The sequence below is a fragment of the Falco cherrug genome, chromosome 4, assembly GCF_023634085.1.
Source record: "Falco cherrug isolate bFalChe1 chromosome 4, bFalChe1.pri, whole genome shotgun sequence".
In the NCBI taxonomy this organism is placed as follows: Eukaryota; Metazoa; Chordata; class Aves; order Falconiformes; family Falconidae; genus Falco; species Falco cherrug.
In genome coordinates this window covers 69,310,480-69,333,619 of record NC_073700.1, presented here as the reverse complement: position 1 = coordinate 69,333,619, position 23,140 = coordinate 69,310,480, and the positions used below count along the sequence as shown (strand labels likewise).

The window sequence follows — 23,140 nt, the reverse complement described above, 5'->3', positions numbered from 1 at the left end:
TTCAAGACCTATGATCTTCTTCATATATCTTTATATTAAGCCAACATTTTTCTCCAAAGTTGAATTATGCACCTTAGGGCCCATCTGAACAAAATACATGACTTGTAGGGCTGTGCACTGCCTTCAAAGTGATGTGAATCAGCCATGAACCGTGACATGTTTGTTCCACTTTGGCTTTGAGACTGATTCCTGGCTTTTACTTTGTTACCCTTAATGTCTTGCTGTTTAAGACCTCGCAGTCTACAAATCATTGTCATCATCTGTTCTGCCAATATTCCACCAAGCTCTACAACATAGACCCTCAAAGATGAAATTGATGGAGCTGATAGTAGTGCACTTTCAGTGCAGGGTGCTGGCTGGGAAGATTGCTGTCCCCAGAGACAAGGCTGTAGTAGTAGTAAATGTAAGTTTAATTGTATAACACTATGATTTCACTTTTAAAATAAATGTAAAATAAAGGTAATTGAATCCTTGAATTTCAGCATATATTTTCCAGCAATGAGAACTATTTACAGCATAGCATAGTTCTTCCAAAGCTGTTTCAGAGCTAGAAATAAAACTGAGCAAACTGCTAAGGTTTTGGGTTGTCTGTTAGTCTCTGTCTTCAATCCTTGCCGAGTCTTGTGTTTGTGGACCTTGTAGGGAAGCTGAGCAGACCAAATGGTCTGTCACATGATAATAAGCTTTCCCCACTGCTTCTCTGATGCAGTTACTTCAGGACAGTTGCATTTAGCTGAAGTTTCATTTGGGTTTGTGAATGGACATTTACAGATTTGCTGGGAAGAGACTTCCTATCATGTCAGCAGAATAACAGAGACATTACTTATTTATCCTGTTATTTGTCTTGGAGTTGTATGCTGCTGTGAACCTTCCTTGTACAATCAATAGCAATAGCAAAGTCCCCAGGGGTTTGCATGAGGTCTTTGGCATGCCTCCCATTCCAAGAGCAGACTTCTGTCTGCAGCAGGCCTTTCTTTTTGTTTTAGGAGTCTTAAGCATAGGCACAGAACAACTATTCCAAGTGTGAGCCCAAGTTGTAGTGGGGGGACTTTTCAACCAGGAAGGCTTGCAGAATTTCATAGGACAGTCATTTGCTTGATGAGCTCTTTGTCTCTGGGAAAAGTATTTGGCCAATGGACAGGGCCAAGTTTCAGAGATTGGAATGTGTTTTTTGATGCAGCTGTGATTTCCATTCCAGCGTGCCAGTGCCTGGACCCCATTTTGATGCTGAAAACCAGTATAACTAAGGTGAAGCACATCTGAAGATGCAAAACCACATTTTGTAGAAAATTCCACTCAAAGAGAAAGAAGAAATAGGTTAGATGAAGAAACAGGGAAAACAAACTATCAGAAAAAATGTAGTAAAAGAACTTTCAAATAGCAGAAATAAAACTGTATTGGAAACCTTATTCTAGGAAGTGTCTTACATTTTTACCTGATTTTTTTTGTTGTAAAACTTTTATTTAATGGTGGCATCCACAGAGAAACTTTATGTGCTGCTTTATTGTGGTTTTTTGGCTGTATCATGGTGAAAGCTGAACACAGATCGTTGAGACCAAAACATATGCCTGTTCTTCATTCTTTTATGCATTTCTTTGGGCAACAGTTGAAGGTTTATAGCTCACAAGCAGCAGCCTTATGCTGTCAGCTTCTCTTTAGGACTTGGTGCTGTGAACACAGTCAGATTGCTTTCTGCCTTTCCTGTCCTGGCCATGCCTCCCTCTGTCTGGAATAAAATCTTGACATTTTTCTCTGACATCTTATCATCAATATCAATATAACTGAACAGAAACCTTGATCTCCTCCTGCTTCCCTCTAAGACATCCCAGCTACTGCTTTCTTAGTTGCTATAGCAACCTGCTTGTTATCTAACATAATTTTGGACTCTGGAGCTCACTTTGCCTCCAGCTATGTCTAAGCCTTCCTGAACTCCTTCTAATACATGTTTTCTGCTTGGTCCACAGACCTGAAATTCTTGTCTCACCTTGTTATCGTGTCTCGACTGCTGCAGTGTCCTTTCAGCTGGCCTTGGCAAATGCAGTCATGGCCTGCTCCCATCTAGTCAAACCAATGCTGCAAACGATTATCTTCTTGCCACTTTGCATTGCCCTCATTGCATCTCCCTGCTGATACCGTACATGAGCTGTACCTTTTGGTTTTTGAACTCCAACATGAGTTTTTCTCTCTGTCCTGATGCCATTTCTTTGATGCAGAAGTTTCAACACTGGCCTCCATCATCATCTTGTTACATTTTTCAAAAAACAACCCTTGTTCTGTTCATACTTTCCTCATGCTTAGTAGAGGCTTTTTGAGAGCATCCCCTGCTCTCCATATCATGACTTCAGATTCAAGTGCTAACAAAGTATGTGACTACAGGTGGGAAACTGATAGGCTGGGACGACTGGTTGCTTGTTGCACTATGAGATATTGCCTTGTTGTTCCATCGTTATTTGCAACTGTTGTCCCTTATCTTAAACTCCTAACAGTCATTTTTACTTTCTGCTTGTGCAGGGTCCGTGATAACTTGAAGCTGACCTGGGGCTGGGGCTTTCGGCAGTACAGTGCTAGGAAGAATAATTAAGTTATACATAGTAATATTTTCTTCAAAGGCAAATAGACTTTTATTTCCAGTGAAACATAAAATCCATGATCTAAACTTAATGAGAGATTACTTAGTGTAATAAATTCGGAAGAGCTAAAAGATCTCACTGTTTTGGGGATCAGCATTTCTCAGATCCAGTCATAAGTTACTAGTTCTGAGCAGTTCAGCCACTTAGCTCTTGTAAAGTGAAAGTGAATAAAGTAAACTGTTGTTGGATTTAAAATCTTCACAATTTTAAAGTTTTGTTTGATTTGAAATTAGTATAATGATCTTAATCTATAGTTTGTTTGCCTTCTCAGTCATGTGAATAATGAGATTTTTTTTATCTTTATCAGGTTTATTCTAACCCTTCTCTTCTTACATCATTCTTGGTTTGTTTCCTCTGAGATACTATGAACCTTGAGCTTTGCAGTCAGGTTGTTTTTTTATCCTGTAATTTACCATAAACTCTTTCTTTCTACGTGATTGAACTATAATTTATACAGACTGTTTTAGTGAGCTGTGGTATTATCTTCTGTAACAGGTGATGCCATGCTGAATAAGAAAGCTGAAATTCAGTTCAGGTATTCTGAAGGTATTTGTAAAGTAAACCAGGGGAACACGCTAACTGATCCCTTCCTCCTGCTCATGAAATTTGGTTTTGTATTCCATCAGATATTTTGTATAGTCTGTTTGCTGATTAAATCCTTGCTGATTAAACAACTATCAATTTTAAAGCACATTTCATTCTTGAAGACCATAATGCCTTTGCATCTTCCTTTAATTTCATTTCTGCATTAATTTAATACATAACCTAGTGAAACAGGCACTTTAAGTGATCCTGAATTTTGACAATCATAATTTTACATACTCAGCTTTCAAATTAACTATAAGGACCAGACTGAAACTGAACTTAGACATTATTTACCTCATTACTGATTTTCCTTCATCTGCATACTCATGACTATTTGGTGAGAACCAGTTATCTTGATCTAAGCAGCGTGTCTATAAGGATGGAATTCCTACTCTTAGAAGAAAAGATGCCCCTGGGACATTAAACATTTTCACAGTCAGGGTTCTTCACCAACAAATACTGTTTTTTCAGGTATCTATCTGTCTTGTAGGCGGTGTAGTGCAACTTACATGCAGCAGGACCCATGTTTCAAAATGCAGAACACCTTACCTTCATCATGATGTACTGTAGCAGGTTTCATTACTTGTATAACAGAAAGGATCAAGGACCACATGAATTGGAAAATAAAATATTTGGGGATTTCTTGGATCCCTAACACCTTGTGCACTTTTAATGAAATTGATTTATGATTGATGGCTGCTTGACCTTTGCTTTTCCTAATTTTTTTTCAAGTAGAAAGTAAATTTAATAATTATATTCTGTTTGAGCTCAGGTACAACTAGTGATAGAAAAAAAAGTTGACCTTTGTGTAAGTATTCTTTAAAGGAAAATGAAAAAACATGAGGATTATATTTATTTGGTTTAGGAGTACTGCACAAAGCCTGCAGATGCCAGAAAATTCTGAAAGTTTGCCAATATAGCTTAAGTGGCAGCACATAACTGTAGGCCTATCTTTGGAAAATTGGCCTTTACATGAAATTTACTGTATTTGCAATCCGTGCTCTTTTAGAACGCTGTTATTCAAATAGAACAATTATCATTAAAACTATTTCTCTGTGTGGTAAGAGGTTGAGCAGGACACAGAATTTCATCTTACTTCACAAAGAAATTTTCAAGAGGTGCAACCATTTCTCACTTTAAGAGTGTTTCCTGCGGTTAGCTGGGAATTAGTTGCTTGGATGTTGTACATCAACCAACAATAATAAAATGAAAGCGTAGCCTTGTTATGGCATTTGACATTTCCCTTTTCCTCAGTAGCAGTCCTAACCAGTCCTGGAGTTTATTATCAATAAAATAAAAAAATGACAACAGTGCTGTTCCAGGGTATCTAACTGAGGCTTCAGGGGACTCCTTCCAGTTGCCTCTGTGCCCATTTTGTAGTCCCTAGTAGTCCTTGTCCAGGTGCAAACAGGATTAAGATAACCACCAAAATGAAATGCAGTTCTGCTCTTAATGTCAGCGGCTGTCCGGCTGGGAAGATCCGGCTTTTGCTTCTTAACAGAGGAGCCAAACATATTGCTCGCTGTAGCTCAGCCTCAGGGAAAGAATTCTTTCTCTATACTCTATATCTCTAGATTATCAATGTATTCTATTCCTTAAAGGTAAACTTCAAGTGAAATAAATTTTATGAAAAGTAGCACTTCAGTATTTCCACACAGCTTCTTCGCTGTGAAAAAGATAACAATGTGTTTGTAGCTGGGAGAAGTTACACAGGTTGAGAGACAGGGATGAAGTTCAGTGGGCTTTAGAAAAAGAGCACATGGAAATCCAAGCAAAATTACAGTCACACTGAAATAAATTGTTCGCTAGGAAGGCGTATTTCAGTAAGAAAAGAAACTGGTAACAAAACATTTCAACCGGCTGTACTTCAGACCAAATATTTTCAGCTTGAGGAAACCTCTCCCTTCTGTTGTTTGAGAGAAGTAGAGAACCACCTGTACCAGGAAACAAGAATTTGAGCAGGAAGGGTTTTCAGAGAAGTAAGAAAAAGGCAGATCTGGGAATACAATGCAGTAACTTGTCATCACATCTCCTGGGTCCTCATGTGTGGAGTTGAATGAATCTGCTAGACCTGCAGCTCCAGGATCACACCTGAGCTGCTACTCCAGGGAGCACTAGGGAGCGAGCACACTGCCATCATATGTATCTTTAGCTAAGCTTTTTGTTTCACTTGTTTTGAGACAGTTTTGCACAGTAATTTATCTGGTTACTTCAAATACATCAGCTTAGCACAGCAGAGCAAACCTGTATCTGTTCCCTATGTTCTATGCCCTTCTGTCCTTCCTATATGTTTTCTTCTGTATCATTCTGTCATGTGTCCATGTGTGCTTTCCAGTTGTGCACGGAGTGGTACATACCCTTTACAGTTTAGTAAGTACGAATGTGTTGTGTTCAAAGGTGAGATCAAAGATGAAATTTGTCTTCGCTTTTTTTCTAATAATTTCTTGTAGGCCTCATTTATCTGTTCTGTAACAAAAAAAAAAAGATCGTGTTGTGGCGGTAAGCCACATCTGCAAAAGGAAATTTTCTTTAAATCACAGCCCCACTCAGTCATTCTTTATATTGTAAAAGTGACAGAACTGTTTAATGAAAGTGAAAAAAAAATCAAAATATGCCAACCTTTTCCCCTCACTAGGTTTCCATGGTACCATGCTCATATAATACACAGTGACATGTGGCCCTGGGGAGATCTGCAGTCTTCCTGGACTGACACCAAAAGTCTACAGTTCTGTTAATTCAGTAATACACAATGTAGCAGATACAGAAATACTTTAGCTTCATTTAGGCTCTTAATTTCTTCTTTTTTCTCCTCTCTGAAAATACTTTGACACTTATATCACAGGCTTTGTGTGATGATATTCAGAAATTCGATGCTAATTAGTGCTGCTGTATTTCCTGGATTGCTTAGGACCACAGAGAATTGAAATGCTGTATCTCCTGTGCTTGTTTATCCATCATTTCAGCTTTTTGTTTTGTTACACTTGATGCAACTTGGCCAGCTACATTTTTTTAATTTCCCTTATGCAAATAAATTGTTAAGCATTTATTTATAACCCTTTAACTGTGCCTGAGAGGCACAAATGACTTCTTTTCCTAATGTGATTTGCCATAGAAGTGGTGTCACTTTCTGAGATCCAGGGATAAGGCATGACTGTTTATCTCGAAGGCTACTAATGTGGTCTAGATAGTATGGACAGAGAGAAGACTGAGCAAATCCCAAGGCATAAAGCAGCCCTTCACCATCAGTGTTATTTTTGCAGGCCTGGTCAAGTAAATGTGCTCTGCTAAGACAATCGGTAGGGGGAAACAGAAGGTGAGATGGGGGATACTTGGCCTGTGCTACCTATAAACTCCCCACCCCCTCATTAGTTTCACAGGCTATATACAGTAAAGCTCTAAGTTGAGAGGTGGACTGGCAATAGCACGTGTGGAGCTGATGAATATTTCATTCCTGCCATGGAGAAAGCTTCAGGAGCAAACCAAATAGCACAGTAACACAGAAAATCCTGCTTTTGAAGTGTGACATGAACATGATCTGGCTTTACCTATTCTTCTCCAGTGACACCTGGGAGTTATACCACATGTGCTTGTTCCTCAGCTCTTGTAGTCACCATTTCAGTTTTTATCTAGGAACTGCCCTCTTGTATTGGTCAGTTTGTTTAAGAAGTAGCTGAAGGTAATAGCAAGAATAGAGAATGAAATTCCATTTTTATGCTCTAGACACATGCAATTTTAGCTCCTTCAGATCAAAAATAGAGCCAGTAGTCAGACAGATAAAAAACTCTGGCTGAAACGCTGTCTTGGAATGAGGTGGATGAGGAAGCTCTATGAAAACCCCTTGCCTTGATACAATCTGTTCATATCTTGTATGTCTCTTCCATTTGTCCTGATCTTTTCATTAATCAAATGCCCTGAGTAGCAGCCTGGCTAAGACCAGGTGGCTCCAGTGTAATCAGGCTGAATATAAGCCTACGGTGAGCTCTCACCACAGTCCAGGAAAAAAACATATACTGGGCAGCAGGAGGGTGGCCAGCAGACAAAGGAAAGCTGTTACTCCACTCTACTCAGGGGTAGTGAGGCTGCTCCTGAAATACTCGGTCCAGTTTTGAGCTCAGTGGTTCAAGAGGAGTGTGGAGAGATGAGAGAGTCCAGTGGGTGATTACTAGTGGAGACTAGAGCATATAACCTACTGGTAGAGCTTGAGGGAGCTAAGCTTCACCAGGATGGCGAAGAGGAAGCTGCGGGGCAATCTAGTAGCAGCCTGCTTGAAGGATAGTTGTGAATATGGTTCCAAACACTCCTTAGTAATAACAAGTGATGGAAGGGGATGTGACGAAGGGAAAACAAGTCACAAATTATGGCTTCGGAGGTTTAAGCTAGGCATTAGGTAAAACTTTCTCAGTAGGAGAGAAGTGCCGGACCAGAGTCAGCTGGGTAGCACGTCAGTTACCCAGCTCCATTCTTGGAGATTTTCAAGACCTTGGATAGACAAAGCCAAGGCTAACCTGATCTAGTGTTGGCAGTACTCCTGCTTTGGCCAGGGGATGGGACGAGATGACCTGTACAAGTCCCTTCCAACAAATGTTTCTATGAGTGATTCTATGAGATTAGTTAGATTTTATTATGCACATTGTGACATATTAGAGTATTTATCGATACAAAGCATGCATAATAACAGGTACTATGGAAGGAAAAGGGCATCTCAGTCTTCTTTCAGCTGATGATTAGTTGTTTGTAAAGGTCATATTCCCTTTATTAGAGTATCCTGGAGAATATAAAGACTTGGAACTTTCTTTTTTTAATTTCCTTTGGATAAAGTGGATTAGAACAAAACCCTGTTATTTATAAGAATTTTTCTGGTAACTTTCCTTGACATCATTTTAATTCATTATAGTGAATAGTACTGCTTTAGGTCAACTAATTGATGTTTTACCTTTGTCAGTAGTTACAGCTTTATCTGTCTGTGCAGTGTTACTTCATTTTCTTTCAGTTTCTGCAAGTCCATTCTGTAGATTACTAGGCATTTTTGCTCTGCCACCCTACCCAGACACCTCCTTTTCTAATATATTCAAGAGAATAAAGGGTGGTGATCTTACTATGAAAAGCTGTGTAAGTCTCAAGTTTCACTGGTCATTTTCTGTGTCACAAGACTTTGCAAATGAGTGTTTGTTAGCAGATGTGACCCCTAGGACCCACATTATTTCTACTTTTACCGGCCCATTCCATCTCACTTCTTTTTTTTCTTTTCAGATTAATAACTTTGTGTTTTCTCTCTGTACATTCCTAACATGCTAGCTCCTTGCCTAGAAAAGCTGTAGACCTCAAAAACTCGTAATGGAATCGGGGTGATCTACATGTTAGCCACCTGCATGGTAATAATGCAGCTGCACCTCAGTTGTGTTTACTTTTATCCGAGCACTGATGAGTGGTCACACAGTCTTCTGCGTTTTGCAGTAGCTATATAAAAAGAATCTGATGTTCTTCACTCAGGCATACGCTCCCTCTTTCATTGTGCCGCCTTCTGTTCAGGTGTTCAGTTTTCAAAGCAGGCGTTAGCCCCAGTCCTGCTGGTTCAGCCGAGGCCGGCAGTGACTCTGTGCCAAAGGGGTGCTTCTGTCTCAGCTGGACTGCCCTTCACAGGGCAGCACAGACCTGTGGTGAATGGCTTCCCCCCTGTAATAGTGTGTTTGGTTTGCTTTTATTAATGAGAAAAGATACATGAGAAAGTTAGAAAATGGCTGTATTTCTCTAATAAACAGTGAATGAGGCCTTCTGTAAAGGAATTGCTCTGCAGAGACTGCTATGTTTGCCTCACAGGAGAGCAGAAGTAATGAACCAGCCTCTACTTCCTTGTCTTGCTAATTAAGAATATTTTTACGTGGTGAAATATTGAAAACACTGTTAATGACAAAAACAGCTTTGACTGCCTAGGTGTCTGGACCACATGAAGGTCTGGCAAGGTCTCCTGTGTCACAGGGTTGCCTTGCCTTGCACCCCAGCACCCTGATTTTGCTTTCCCTGCCCCTTGCCCCAAGGCTCTGTCTCCTCTCATCAGCACATCTTGCTTGACTGAGCAAAAGAACCTGCTGTGGGGTTACCATGACCCACCATTACATCTCATCTTCCAAGGGGAAGCCTACAAAGGCAGTTTCAGTGTAGCTCTTCCTCAACTTGTTTATGGACTGAACATGTAGCATGACATGATGTATCATGACTGACCCTATATGTGGACACGGAGTTGCAATCAAACCCTGAATCTCACATGGAGGTGATATCTAAACTCAGAGCCAGTAACAACCATGATTATTTCTTGACTTTGTGAATAGTTTTGTTTACTGTAGATCACCAACACTTATTTAAAACTTTTAGTCACTGAAATGCAAAACAGTCAGTAGCATCTCACAACTGTTAGTAGCTGTATCACAGCTGAAGGAGCTGCTGTGAATGTTTCCTAGCGTGTTCCTCCTTGAGTTGGAGTGCTGGTCCAGTCTGTAGTGGCTGTATAACACAAGGGTATGTGCTCGGCTATGTGGCCTGTGCCACTGCCTACATCATACTAGTTTACTTAAGCTCACTTTTTCCATAAATGCCTCTCAAAGTACATTACATAGAGATGCAAGACATTTTACTGTTCTAGTATGCAGATTTTTAGGGACCTTTATGTCTTGTGTCCTCACTACTTCATTATTTGCATTTGCTACCATGTACCTCAACCTGTCTTGTATTTTGCTAGCTGGCCCTGTTGATGGCTTCCCATGAAACACATATTGTAGTTCACTTGAATTCTTCTCATGGCTGACAATTTGACAAAAGCATCAGATTTGCTACAGCTGTCCTAGAGGATTTTATTGTTCATTGGAGAACTGAAGGACGGTAGCTACTCTCTAAAAAAATTCTAGCTCAGGATGAACAAGATGGTAGAAACCAGTACATATCTGGTCTTGACCTCTAATATATATATCGTACTACTTTTTGCTTCCTTTTGGTTTGATTCCAATTTTTTATTTCTGGACAGAGACTAGATTGAAGCTAATGCCTAGTTCAAGCATTACCTTTCCTCCTTTGACTTATCTTTATTATCTATATAATATATATTATCATTATTACTACTACTACTACTATTATTATTCCAAGATCTCAGTTACCTAACAAGCAAACAAACCTAGAGAATATGGAAAATGTGTGGCAGAGGTAGCTAATTGAAAGTTAGCATGAAGCTAGAAGCAAAATAAATTGCATTTAGGTGTCAGCAATGTGTAACCATTGAGACAGGGAAAACCAGAAAGGACAGCTTTACTGGCACAAATAAGTAAACATAGAAGTAAAACTCCAAAAGGGAAATGAGCACACAGATGAAGTGACAATAAACAGAACTGTATGTAAGATGAACAGCCAGATAAATAAGCAAACCCCAAAATAAATGCCAACAAGCAAGGCAGATGCAAAAAAACAAGCAGCTGTTGAGGAAGAGGAAGAGAAATTGAGCAAATGTTACATGCAAGTGGAAGAAAATCCTACTGTGTGGAATTTCAGGGCTATGTCCTAAACGGTCATGATTTCTGTGAATTCCATTGGAGATTTTTAATTGTGCAGACAGTATAGGTGGGCACCAGTTGGTGGAGGCTTTGTGTTGTTACTTGTTTCCATCTTTCATTTGTTTTCTTAAAAGAGCAAAGGCCTTTTTCCTGAGGTATGTGGGCATATTCACTCCTGTGTATGTTGCAGATTCCCATAAAGTCAAGCTGCCCACAGCCATGCCTTAAGGGGGCTGTATCTGCAAAGTCTGTACAGTGGAGGATTCAACTTTTGGTGGAAAAACTGGTGCTCAGACACTGGCGGAAATACTGTCTATCTGATATAGAGCATCCTTGTCTAATAAATTAATTTTAAAACATCCTGCTTAGTTTTGGTTTTCTCCTCTTTAGCTATTCCCTGATACTAAAGCTTCAGTGTTGGATGAAGATACTACTTCCTGGACCTTACCTCTTGGGCTACAGTGAGGGTTATTGGAAGAAAAAAGTCTCATACATTTTTTAAGTCAATGTGTATTTTTTTCTAACCCAAAAGCTCTCATGTTACCTTTTTGTTATTAAAAGATCTTTTTCTTTGCAGTAGAGAAAATTAACCATTGGCATTTCAAAAATGTAGTTTGGGAGCATTCTGATATTTCCATTTCCATCCCATTTTTTTCTTTTCTCTACACTTATGCAAAAATAATTCTTTGGTTGGAATATTTCTTATTTGAAGTTTGTGCTTTTCTTCATTGCTGTGGATGGCATTCATCTCTGCCAGAATGTGTGCTCCATTTGCTGAAGAATCCTATTAAGGAGAGCTGTGGTATCTGTAAACATTGGGTTAAAACTCTCATACTCCAGGTATCAAAGACTGAGATAAAATCCCAGTCAAAACCTGGATTCAAGCTCACTTTGAATTCCACTGTTGCTCTGTAAGCCACACTTCTTTCAGGGCAGGAAACAGAAATGCATAGAAAATCCAGAGAATGGTTCTTACTGGAACACAGGTGAGAAGAAAATCATGTTTGGAAGAGGAGCTGGAAACACTGAAGTTCTTTGCCCCTGCAGGTTATCTTATGATCGTGCTGCCCAGAAAAAAAGCTTGATAAGAAAAGACTTATCAGCATGTGCAATAATTGTTTAGGAAACGATGTTCACCTGAGGAGCTGTTTGAAGACCAGCTTCTTTAGGCCGTTTCCCTATATCTTCCCTATATGATGCCCATTTCAACTAGTGGCTTGGCCATTTGTCATGCATAGATGCATTGTACAAAATAAGAAAAAAAACCCACCTTCTTCAGTGGCTTGAGTATTGCTCAGAGAGACATGAGTTCACTGACTTCTGCCATTGTCTTGTACGGTGTTGGACAGAGCCCTCTGCAGTAATTTCCAATGAGTAAAGTGCTGTTCTCTTTCAAAGGTGTTGTGAAGAAAAACTGATTCAAAACATGTGGAGCTCCCAGCTATGGCAGAATCAGGGCCACAAAAGGAATCTTGTGGACATGGTTCTATAATGCATTTTTTAAAATTTGTGATACAATGCTGGACATCACAAAGTGTGAAACCTATGTTATCGGAGGCAGACTTTAACCTTTTCTAAGCTTTCTGAGCTTTTTTTTTTTTTTTTCTCCCATTTGCTACATACAGAACTTACGTCTCAGGCTTAATTTGTGCGTTCACTAGAAGTGTGAAATAACTCACACTGCTATATATGGTTTATGAAAATATTTGCACTTTCTATTGTATGTGTCAAAGCAGTGTGCATGATCCATAGCTTCAAATGTATAAGCTATAAAGTAATTGGCAGTCTAGTCACTTCTTAATTAAAATAATCTGGAAGTATTCCATTTAATGACTTCATAACTGGCATCTAAACATTTGCTTCCAGCTTTTTGGTGTTAGATCAGAACAGAAGTGTCTGCAGAAAACAGTTTTGAAAAGTTATCTATATGTATTGGTTTTTGTAATGCTGTTTGAAAAAGTTGAATGCATCTGAATACAGAAATATGGGTACATAAATAATTTTATTACAGCAGCCATAAAAGATAATATCATCCCTGTGCATCTTTGTTTATTGCTTAGGGATGCTTATAACAAATGAGTGTCTCACAAATGCAGAATCAATGTGCTTTGTGCAATTTTTTTCCCTGTTGATATATATGCTTTGTGAGTGTCTCTCTGGAGCATCCTTCTAGATGAAGTGAGGCAGGGCTGTTAACGTGGGGGAATGCAGTACAGAAGTGGTGGACTGTCTTTACATTAGCAGACTAGTGGGTAAGGCTGCCCATATGTCCAAGTGACAGAAATAAATTCTATAAAGTACTGACTCAGCTGAATTTGATACATCATTGAACAGTGTGATCGCTGGAGCCTAAAAAAACTGACATTGGCATTTCAGTTACTAGTTTCCCAGCTTTTTGCATCTGAGATTGTGTTTATGCTTTACCCAACATCATAATGGAGAAAAAAAACCAAACCAAAACACTTTAACTTCAGTTCTTGAAACAAATGTCTTCCATTGCAGGAACCCAGTATAAATATAAGCTGCACTTGTGAGTCAATATTAAAGTTTTAGCAATCGCTAAGGCAGACATTGCATTCTATTCAGAAAGGTGGTTACGTTATTTTAGATGTTTGTCAGTGTTTTGTTTTGTTTTGCTTTGCTTTTTTAAGAAACGTTTCATGGAAGCATGAAAATTTTACTAGAAATATATATGTCTCAGTTTCAGGGTGCAATTTTAGAGAGAGGTGGCAGAACAGTTTTGCAGTCCTTAATGTGAAACTCTTAGTACAATAGTGTAAGGTTAAGATCCACAAGGAAAAGTGAAAGAATTGGAAAAATCTAGAAGAGAGGAGGCATAATAATGGTTCTCAAATACATGAAAAATTCTGGCCAAGAATAAGGAAAAAAGGTGTGCTCCTAAGATTTTCCTGCAAAAATCTTGCAGTGGTTGAACCAAATAGTCACCACTATCATCTTAAGACCAGTGGAAAACCATTCATAATCCTCACTCCAGGCTTTAATTGCGATTAAAATAGCATCAGTAGCACCAAGATGCCCCTGGAGCTATTTTGTTTTTTCTTTATTTAAAACAGAAGCTTTGATGTGAATACCCATTGGAAGTAACTTCTGATAATTTTTGAGGTGCACAATTATGTAGGATGTTGATGACATCTCTGCTGATATACATGCTTTAGACAGCCTTGCTGCAAAATGTCACCATTGCTAGAAATTAGGTAGCTCCATAATTGTCTCATATCAAAAAGGTTTTCTGAGAATTTTCTCCATGTCTTTCAACCTATGTTCAGTACATTAGATGTTGTAAAAATGACCAGTTGAAAAAATTAATGATGAAATCGGAAATCAGAGTAAGATTATAGATTCACTGAAAAGCTGCATTTTTATCTAGCAAATTCCCAGTCTTTTGCAAGCTGAAACTGGACCCCAGGGCACCAAAAATTTGTCTGTACATCCATTCAGTTTTGGGGTTTTTTTTTAATTGTCTTACTTCTGAAAGATAAGTTTCTCCCATCTAGAACTATTAGAGGGATTACCATAAACCATTAATTCCAGCCCACAAGATTTTGTGATGTGAAAGAAGGGGATTTTTCAAAAGATTTTTGGAAAAGCCTCTTTGGCTGTCCAGTCTGCCAGCATTGCTTGGATTAGGAAAGCACCGTGTTCTTCCAGAACAGCGTATGGAACAGGGTCTCAGGGGAAGAAGATGGTTAAATGGGAAGCAGTGATGACATTTTGTCTTTAAGATAAGGCACAGATGCACTATACATAAATTGTGGAACTTATTGGAATACACATTGTATTAGGAAAAAAGCTCGGGGAGTGTGTGTGGGGGTATGATGGATGACACGGAACACACATGGGGGACAGACGGACCTTCTCACTCTCTACAACTCCCTGACAGCAGGCTGTCGGCAGGTGGGTGTCAGTCTCTTCTCCCAGATAACAAGCAATAGAACAAGAGGAAATGGCCTCAAGTTGCACCAGGGGAGGTTTAGATTAGATATTAGGAAAAATGTCTTCACAGAAGGGGTGTTCAAACCTTGGAACAGGCTGCCCAGGGATATGGTGGAATCGCCATCCTGGGAAATGTTTAAAAAACGCATAGATGTGGTGCTTCAGGACGTGGTTTAGTCATGGACTTGACAGTCCTGAGTTAATGTTGGACTTGATGATCTTAATGGTCTTTTCCAACCTAAATGATTTTATGAATCTGTGATTTTTTTTATTTTAAAATGTAAGAAAACTGTGATGGAGAGCATGCATTAGAATCAATGAGCAAATGGCATGATGTTTTACAATTCTGACAAGTTAATATCTGAATCTTTGTATATATTTTGAATCTGAATATCTTTGTACAAAATTTCAGGAAAAATAAAGGTGCTTTCAATCTAAGAGCACACTCTGTATTCAGTAGAATTGTAGATTATTCATACATATTATAGAAGCCAAGTTATTAATATTGAATAAGCCACAATGTTCGAAGAACTTCTTGAAATTTATATAGTACAGAACACATTCTACAGTTGAATTCATATCTGTAATTCCCATGACCCATCTTTCTTCACACTTGAGAGCAATTTCATCAGTTTCAAAACATATCCAGGTAATCTGTGTTGAATAGTATTTCACATAGGAAAGAGTGATTTTTTAAATTGGATTTTGTAAAACACAACCATTGTAAGGGGCCTGTGAATTAAAGAATGTGGAGCATGCCAATATGACAGACAGCTTAATACCGTGCTTTAATAAGCATTGCTGTAGAAGCATTATGCTGACAAAAGTGAAGGTGCCTTCTGCAAAGAACCCAGCTTCTAAATGGCACACAGAGAGAATTTTCTAAATTTTGTATTGTTTTTTGTCTTCTAGAGTATCAGGGCCTCAGGGCTGGTGCTGTTGGAAACCATCCTTTTTGGATCGCTTCTTCTGTACTTCCCAGTAAGTCAAACTATACATTTTTTGAAAAATTTTATTCTTGCAGACATTTTAAAAAATTGTATGAATTACTTTGATGTAAATATAAATTTCAAAACTGTTCATGTAATTATTAGTTTAATCTGACTATAAAATATGCTGTGTTTTGAAAAGATTCTTAAGAACACTTGAATGTTTTACTATATTTGTAATAATTCTTCATTTTCAGTGTAAGGAACTTTCCAGTGTCTTTTACTTGGAACTCTTAGGTGTTCTGGATTAAGCTGAGTTTTTGCTTTGAATGATACCTCTCTAAGCTATGATATGGGAAAAATATGCAAGGTGTGTAAAACATTGATTATACCAAGTATTTCTGTGGAGTGTAGTACAAGGGAGAGTAACAATTTCAGTGTATTACTAGCATATATTTTGATGTTTCTGAAGCTACATGGTATCTGCAATGCCATGTATTTAGGAAAACAGGATGGTATGATCCCTATGCTCTAAGTGGGGAAAAAAATGTGATTTCACTGTTACATAAGGATTCTATCACAAAACTCACAAAAATATAGATCCTTTCTCTTTTAAAAAATCCCAGAAAACCTGAGTTTGTTAATTGCCACATAAACCCAAGGTAATGACTAGACAAAGCAAGACAGCGAAGTGTAAATTCAATGAAATTGATAGAAAGCATGCAGATCAGGAGGCAATCAATGATGGAGTTGTGGATTATTTTAAAATATGTTTATGTCTCCTTTCCTCAATAGTCAGAATCTTCTGTGCTTTTACAGACCATCATGTAGTTACTGAGAGACAAGCTGGAAAACAAAACTCCTTAGCAGTTGCTAAACAAGTAGCAAATAAAGGGTAGAAGGCTGAGGTGTGAAGAATACTATAGCAAACACAAATACTGATGGAAGTTCTATACGTTGATTTTTGAATCATGTGGGCCTTTCGTGTTCTAAAGAAAAAGTGTCCATTTCTAAGATGGTTTTATGTGTTTTTTCATCTTTCACTTTGCAGACATCAGGAAGAAAGTAGTTTTGATTTTTTTCCATATTGTACGAATACTTTTTGCAACTTGCAGTACCTCTCCCCAGGGTTTTCAGAGCTTCTTTCATATAGTTTTCCAGTCAGCAGAACTGAAAGCCCATGCACTGCTTCCTCAGGTGGTGTAGAAATGCTGGGAAGCATTCACAGAAATGCATAAAGCATATAACACAAGGGCTTTCCTTTCCATGGCTATCTCCTCTTGGCTTTCCCAGAGAACCCTGGATCCATGTAGTGGCTTCCCCAGGCAGAGGCTCCGTAAGAACCAGTCAGTGTTTGTACAACCTCAACTCCAAAGTATGCCAAAAGCCTCATAGCTCTCGCTGTGCCTGCAGTCTGCTCACCCATCACTCATCTTCAGTTTCTTTCCCAGTTCTTGTCTTCATCCTCTAATTGTATTTCAAAGGATGAATGTCCTTTGGTGGCTATCTATCTTCAGGCTTCAGGTGCTCAGCCTTGGGGATACTGTCAGTGAAAAATCACTTCTCTCTCAGCAGTTGACTTGAAGGAGAGCCATACTGTTAAGTGCAAGAGATTGCCATCCACTGCCTTCACATGCAGAGGGAGAGGAAAAGAAATAGAGCTGGGAGGGAGAGATTTGATAACCAAAGCATCCCCTCAGCTTTTCACTGATGTTTAAACATTTCCACCCCCCACCCTCCCTTTTTTTTTTTTTTCACTGACAGTAGTGTTAAATGTACACCAAAAACAAAATGACAGTTTGGTGTATTCTGAGGAAATTTTTTTGCTGAGAATTCCTGATTAGTCTGTCTTCCAGCTGGGATGTAGATAGTTGACTAGAGCTTGTCCTTCTCTGCACATCTCATTCTCGTACTATATAAAATAGTCCACTGAGAACACGTTCTGTTAGAAACTAATATGCAAAGTGTATAACCTGACTTCTCTCTTATAGCAGTTTTATGCTCCACACTCTGCTGGGGCTTGCTTTCTTTCTTGCACAGGTAATTACTAATCAGGCTGCTACTCCTACAGGCTGAAACAGAAAAGAGAGAAATGTAACCATTTCTGTTTTCAAGGTCTTAGGGGAGGGATGTAGAGAGTGTGGTAGTGGGAGGTCATATTAATATTCAGACAGATAATCCTGATTTCACCAACCACAAGAATATGTTTTTTGTGGGGAAAAAAAAAAAAAAAAAAAGAAGATTGGGACTGATACAGAAGTGTCAGAATTTCAACCTCCCTGCCCCTCAATTCACTGCAAGGTAGATTTCATCAACTTCTGATCCAGGGCAAGACAGTGGAACAATAAATCTGTGAAGGCTTTAAAGTATAGTCATAGAGGTGAGTTACATCATAGAATCACAGAATGGGTTGGGTTAGAAGGGACCTTAAATATCACCTAGTTCCAGCCCTCCTGCCATGGGCAGGGACACCTTCCACTAGACCAGGTAGGTCAAAGCCAGTGTATAATCTTTGAGAAAGAAAAGCCTGTGTTTCTGCAAGGTGTGACTTATGGGGTGTGAGCCCTTGGAACACGAACTCCTGACATTTTGCTGTACATGGATAGTATCCCAAGTATGCTCACATGCTTATTGTCTGGAAAAGGACCACAAAGCAGAGCAGGGTAGTGTGAGAAAGAAAGCCTGAGCTCTAAAAAGAAAGAGTCTCGTTTGCACCAGCTGACATTCACATACATATTCCTTCATAGTAAGGTGTAGATCATAGATTATCAATTATCACATTGGTTATAACTCACATACCTGCAAAGCAGATCTTCTTTTTCCTGGGTCATATCCATTGTTTATTTACTTCTTCCATTTATTTGATCTTTTTACTTGTTTCTGAAAAGAAACTCAAGGGTGTGGTTAAATACTTTGTAACACGTGTCCAGAGGCAGAGTTGTTTCAACTATTTGATTTGGCCCTTACTTTATGATAGAAGAGTACATTAGAGCTTTAAGACTAATTAATACAGCTCTCACCTCTTACACACCCGAATTGGACTATGTTCTCCACAGCTAACATGAAATGCAAGTTAAAAGTTCAGCAGTTTTGGCCAGACAAGCATCACCGCAGTAAGGTGTTCTCCTTTAACGTAAGGCTGTTTTCCTTTTTGTATCATCTCTTCTTCTATTGTTATTTGGGAGGTAACGCCAAAAAGCTTTCCTTTCACACTCAACTAAATGCAGAATTACACAGCTTGGCTTAGTGCATGTACAATATAAAGAGATAAAATGAGAGCATTTCAGTTCTAAATAGCTCAAATCTCTGTTCATTTAAGTATTCTGTGCAAAATTACATTCTTATTTAAAAATCAAAATCCCCATAGATTTTCTCAACACTGCTTTAGAGTCTTCTGCATCGTTATTCTCCACTCCTTTACACTTTCTTAATTCTCACTTTTTCTAGATCCATTCACCCAGTCTGTCTTGGATTGTTTTGAGAGCCTTCAGCATAAAAATTTTGCTGTGTCCAGAAGGGCTTTATTGCATCTCTGACTTTCCCTACCCGCCAATTAAATGGAAACCAAAACCTACTTTGTTATGTTGCTTAATCTCTTTCACTAATTGTCATTGTTTTCATGTCTACATGCTGTAATCTATTCATAGCGTACCATCATTAATTGAAAAATAATATCACCAGCCAGCTGCTTTTGGTGAGAAAAACAGCTGTTACAATGCCCTTCTAACCAAATGGGAAGCACAAATGATGGTCTCCACCAAAATTTATTATTCAAATTCAAGTTTTGCTATACTGATAACAACACACTGGTCTTCTCTGAATTATAAGTAGGCAGATGAGCTTTGTCTAATTAGAGATGCATAGGTTTTAGCCAGTAGTTGCAGGGGAACTCTCATTTCTGAGGTTCTTTTCTTGATATTTTCTTTAGTTCTCACAGTAACATCTCTGATTTCCCTTTACTTAGTCTTTCCAATTGTTGATGGACCTCCTCCAAATGAACCCTGGGCTCTCTAATTGATTTTTCTTGTATTTCTTTGTTCTTAGATTTTGAATAGAGAGCCAAAACCTGACTGTCTTATGGAGCAGTCTCTTAATTTCTATACTTGGCACCTGAGAGGAAGATTCTCATTACTTTCCTTTTCCAGAAATACTAACTAATAATGATGGAGCTTTTAGACCTTTCCTAACTCCTTGTCATGTTAATCCTTGGAATACATCTTGTATAACACAGGTCTGAAAACTTGTTGCATGTTGCAAAGAACTTCAAATAAAGTAAGCACAAGCACAACATTGCAAAAGAGTAGCCTGTTAATTGCATTAGAGGTCAGATCTCAGCTGCTTTTAGGCATCTGTAATGGGTGCAAGTTGGAAAATAGGTGGTCAAATACTGGAATGGGTTGCCCAGCTTGTGGAATGTCCATCCTTGAAGGTATCGGGACTTGACTGGACATAGCTCTGAGTGACCTGACCTGATTAGACCTGCTTTGAGCAGGGGGCTGAACCAGATGACCTCTGGAGCTCCATTGCAAATTAAATTATTCTATGAGTCTGTGTTTCTTATATACATATCCATAGCTGAAACAGTCATCCTATGCTTAACAAAGAGTTAGTGAAGAGAAATTGGACCTTTTATGACTTGTTTTATACTTAGAACTTGACGATGAAGTGTATCATGGCCAAGGCTTCATTGACTATAAAGGAAGTCTGGGGTCTTTGCCTCAAATGGTGATGAATTCCACCCTAGGCAACTGCGGGTTATCTGATATATCAAACATTTTCCATACTTCCAGTCTACTTTAACTGAAACTCCAAAATGCACTCCAAAATCCATGCAATATTATGATACAATTTCTACAGCCAGTGATAAGAGTTAGTGAGTATCATGATGCAAAGAGGAAGGGAATAATTTCTTCTCCGTGTTCTTGATATAGCAGATAAGAAGTACTGGGTTTAAATTCCAGCAAGTGAAAGTAATGTTAGACAGTCTGTGGGAACCTTTATAACAGTGAGGTCAGTTAGGCCCTGAGATGGCATAGCTTAGGAGGCTGTGGAGTATCTCTTTGAAGACTGTTAGGATTTTTCCCTTCAGTCTTCTATTCTTTTGGCTAAAGAAATCCAAATTCTTTGTCTTTATTGCTACCCCCTGTTCTTCCAAACCGCTAATTATAGCGAGGCATTATTGCTATCAGTTTAGAGAAATGGAGCTGCTGGGTAGCAGTGCACTGACTTCCTAATGCTCATGAAGCAGTTCAGTAGTGAAGCCTGGAATAAACTTTGCACTCAGACGTCTTGTTGCATGTAGTTGGTGTTAGGATCTGTTTCTGGAACTGTGTTATTCCCACTTTCACACTCAAGCTAGAATGACCTACCTTTTTGTTTTATGAGAAGGAATACAAACTGGGGAGTAGTGTAGCTTAGATGTGATTGTGGACTTTTTCCCTCAAATGATCTGTATGTATATTAGCATAGAAGGTGTGAGCCCTGCATGTTGGGAGGATAAGGCTGTGATAGTTCCATTGGTCACAGCCCTGAGCAGAGCAGGATCAGTGGAAAGCTTTGGGTTTGGCATTAACAGATGTGAAAATGGAATAGTGCATAATAGTTTTATGCATCTATGCCTCAAGTATGCCTACAAGGGATTCATTAGAAGAGCTTAGTCACTGTTCATTCCTTACATGGTGATGCTCACTGAGGCCAATTGAAAGGTTTTGTTTTTTCCAACATGTTTAGAGCTGCAGGCTATTCTTGATACTGCAGATGTTTTAGCTTGATTCTTTTTCAGCATATAACTACATCTTCTTTACTGATAAAATAGTTTTTAAAGCTTTTATGATGAACAGCCATCATTTGATTGTTCTTGTTTCACAGTAGCTAAAGAACACGCCTGTGTTCAGTATAGTGTTTATGTCACTGAAGTCCAGGGACACAGCGTAAGTATCTGCTCAGAGATAATCACTACAGATTTCCCTAGTGCTCTAAAAAAGGGTCTTCCCATTTTATTTGGATCATAGTGGGTTAGATGTCCAGCCAATGGAAAAGGCAGACTTTAAATACCATATTGCCAGCATTTTATATCTACACTGTCTTGCTTGGGCAGAGGAGTGAGGGAACTGGGCAGAAGATTGTCTCTCTCAGTCAGTGTCCTTCCCAGGTGAACGTACTTTTCAATGTTAACCTGCAACCAGTAAACCAATAGCTTTTCTTGAGAGCCAGTTTGCTTTGAATGCAAAAGCCAGAACTAAGCTGGTGTAGCCTCTGCATTACAAGCTTGTGCTTCAAAATACAGAAACCTCATGGGCACCAGGAGCACTTGTATCCTTGCCCTGAACCACACTAAGAAAAATGTTGATGACTTTTTATTAACAGGAAGCAGGCACTGAAGAATTTCTGCTTTTTGAATAAGCGTATTTGAAATAGCAGAAAAACAACATACACAGTGCAATAGTTTTTCATGATTCTGTTGTCACTAATCTACATAGCTATCCTAAAAAAGGTAGTAACTACTACAAAGGAGATAACTAGAAGCTGTTGTATATATGATATCCACATCTAGAACTGTGATTAGCCACAGCTATGTGTCCTGAACTGTCACAGCCAGCTGGTTTGGAGAGTGCTGGAACACTGACCTTCATTAGATATTGGTATTTCTGTGTATTTGACAAATGTTTGGGATATTGAAAACTCAGTAGAGATATTATACAGGTAGAATTTGGTGAGGGGAGTGTTCTGTGTGTTTGTGTACATCTATGTGCTGTGTTCACAGGATACCTCAAGCTGGAAGGGACCTCAGGAGGCCTCTAGTACAACCTCCTGTGCAAAGGAGGGTCAGCTATAGGAGTAGCTATAAGATAAGGTTACTAAGGGCTTTATCCAGGTAGGTCTTAAAAATCTGCAAGGATAAAGACTACCCAACCAGGCAGTGTGCAGGCACATAATACAGTCACGTGGCTGTAGTTTTTGGATAATGTCATGAAATATGTGACGTTGTTGCAACATGTAGTGGGATTTATAAATGACAGGCTGTAGGTAGGTCAGTGAAGGTACAAGTACTGTACTTGTACTGATGTTACTATTCTTTCGTGTCTTAGACTCCTACGCTCATACTTGTGACGCTACTTGCAATAGCAAGACAAAACCTGTTCTTCTCCTTCCATGGATCCAAAGGTACAGGACAGGATTGTAGGAGGACAGTGTTATTTTTGCTACTCTGAAAGCTTTTTTGAGAACTGAATTTGAAGGACCCATTTGTCAGAATCTAGGTTCACTGAATAGGCAAGTATATGTGTGTATGCAGGGCTTGAGAGCTGGAGAGAAGAGGACAGCAGTCAGTGACCTGAATCAACTGTCACATTGGGTTTTCACTGACCTTTTTATTTTAGATTACTGTCTTGCACTGCTGGCTTGCAGGAACTTTTGTGGTCCAGTCTTGTCAGCCCTTCATTCAGTGAAATTAATCCTGCGGTGAGGGGAGCAGAGCAAGATCTTGTGGTCTTTACTCATAATTCCA

At 39.0% G+C, this 23,140-nt stretch overlaps 1 protein-coding gene across 2 annotated transcripts in view; it reads left to right on the top strand.

Moving 5' to 3' along the window:
• The window catches only part of GPR158 (G protein-coupled receptor 158), a 209,959-nt gene that overhangs the window by 105,346 nt on the left and 81,473 nt on the right, over positions 1 to 23,140 (top strand). For both annotated transcript variants that reach the window (XM_055709593.1, XM_027799290.2), the window contains exon 5: positions 15,617 to 15,685. In XM_055709593.1, the coding sequence (XP_055565568.1) occupies positions 15,617 to 15,685 (69 nt within the window). The remainder of the gene's footprint in view (positions 1 to 15,616; positions 15,686 to 23,140) is intronic.